Here is a 1,273-nt window from a genome sequence, read left to right on the forward strand (position 1 = left end):
AGAAGAAGAAGAAGAAGAAGAAGAAGAAGAAGAAGAAGAAGAAGAAGAAGAAGAAGAAAAAAACGATCCCGCACGTGCACGTGCACATTCTACGACCGAAAAGAAACCTGCGCATCTTTCCCGGGAGGATTTTACAGTGGCGAAGATGTGGACGGTGCGGCTGGAAGGCGTGCCAGAAGGCGCAAACTACACGGCTGTCTCCATTAATGGCAAGATCTACTCGTTCGACCCCGACCGCGAGGACGTGGACCGCACCACACGCGAGTCCGTCGAAGTCTACGCATTCGACCCTGCGAGCTGCCAGTGGAACCAGCTGCAGACGCAGTCCCTTCCGGACGGGAGCCCCTGGCATAATAATTACAGCCGCACGGTCGTCGCCTACGGAGACTGCGCCTACCTCTGGAGCAGCCGGGATTATATCGAAGTGGGTAGCGTAGTTTACCGCTTCGACACCAGGACGATGGCATGGAGTCTCCTGGAAGTGTCTGGCCAATGGCCAGAATTTCGGTTCGGCCAAACTGCATGCTTGGTGGGCAGCCGAGTCTACCTCTATGGTGGATGGCCGGTGGATGGCCCACCCACGCCGCAGATAGATTTCCTCGACCTGAAGACATTGCGCTGGCATACTGTGCCAACCAGGGGCGAGCTGCCGGAGAACACCATGTACCATTCGGCGTCCGCCATTGGGGACCGTATGTACGTGTGGGGCGGAGCCCTTGTGCTCTCTGGCCGAGGCACAGCCTACAGCAGCTCTCTGGTGTATCTGGACACGTCCACCTCGACATGGGTGCGGCCCCGCGTCGATGGCTTTCCCCCCGAAGGGCGCGAAGATCACGCCACCTTCGTCTACAACGGAGAGCTGTATGTATTTGGAGGTTTGGACTTCGACCGGGACCGATACTTTGGCATCATCCACAAGTACAGCCCTGAGAGGTCCTCCTGGAGCGTAGTGACGCCGAAGCGGTCAGGCCCGTCGGCCAGGCGGTTCCCGGGCTGCTGCGTGATTGACAATTTGCTTTTCGTCTTCGGTGGTCGAGGATTGAAATCCTACGCAACGGTCGAGCAGTGGATGCAGTCTAGTGCAGAGGAGACTTCTGAACTATGCGAAGAGGCGCTGACGGATATGCACGTGCTAGACTTTTGTCCTACATTGAAGACTATGTGTCTGATGGCTGTCATAGATGCACGCGTGCATGTCGGCCACCTGCCGCCTGCCATTAAAAAGGAGGTCAGTGCACTCACAAGGTACAGCAGCACTTCGCCGTCATCTTAG

General features: G+C 56.9%; 1 protein-coding gene across 1 annotated transcript; it reads left to right on the forward strand.

Moving 5' to 3' along the window:
* The first annotated feature begins 145 nt into the window (after positions 1-145).
* Positions 146-1,273, forward strand: LOC144108144 (kelch domain-containing protein 3-like). The gene has a single exon (XM_077641422.1). It carries the CDS (start codon positions 146-148, stop codon positions 1,271-1,273), a length of 1,128 nt encoding a protein of 375 aa, XP_077497548.1.

The sequence above is a fragment of the Amblyomma americanum genome, chromosome 10 (assembly GCF_052857255.1).
Source record: "Amblyomma americanum isolate KBUSLIRL-KWMA chromosome 10, ASM5285725v1, whole genome shotgun sequence".
Classification (NCBI taxonomy): domain Eukaryota; kingdom Metazoa; phylum Arthropoda; class Arachnida; order Ixodida; family Ixodidae; genus Amblyomma; species Amblyomma americanum.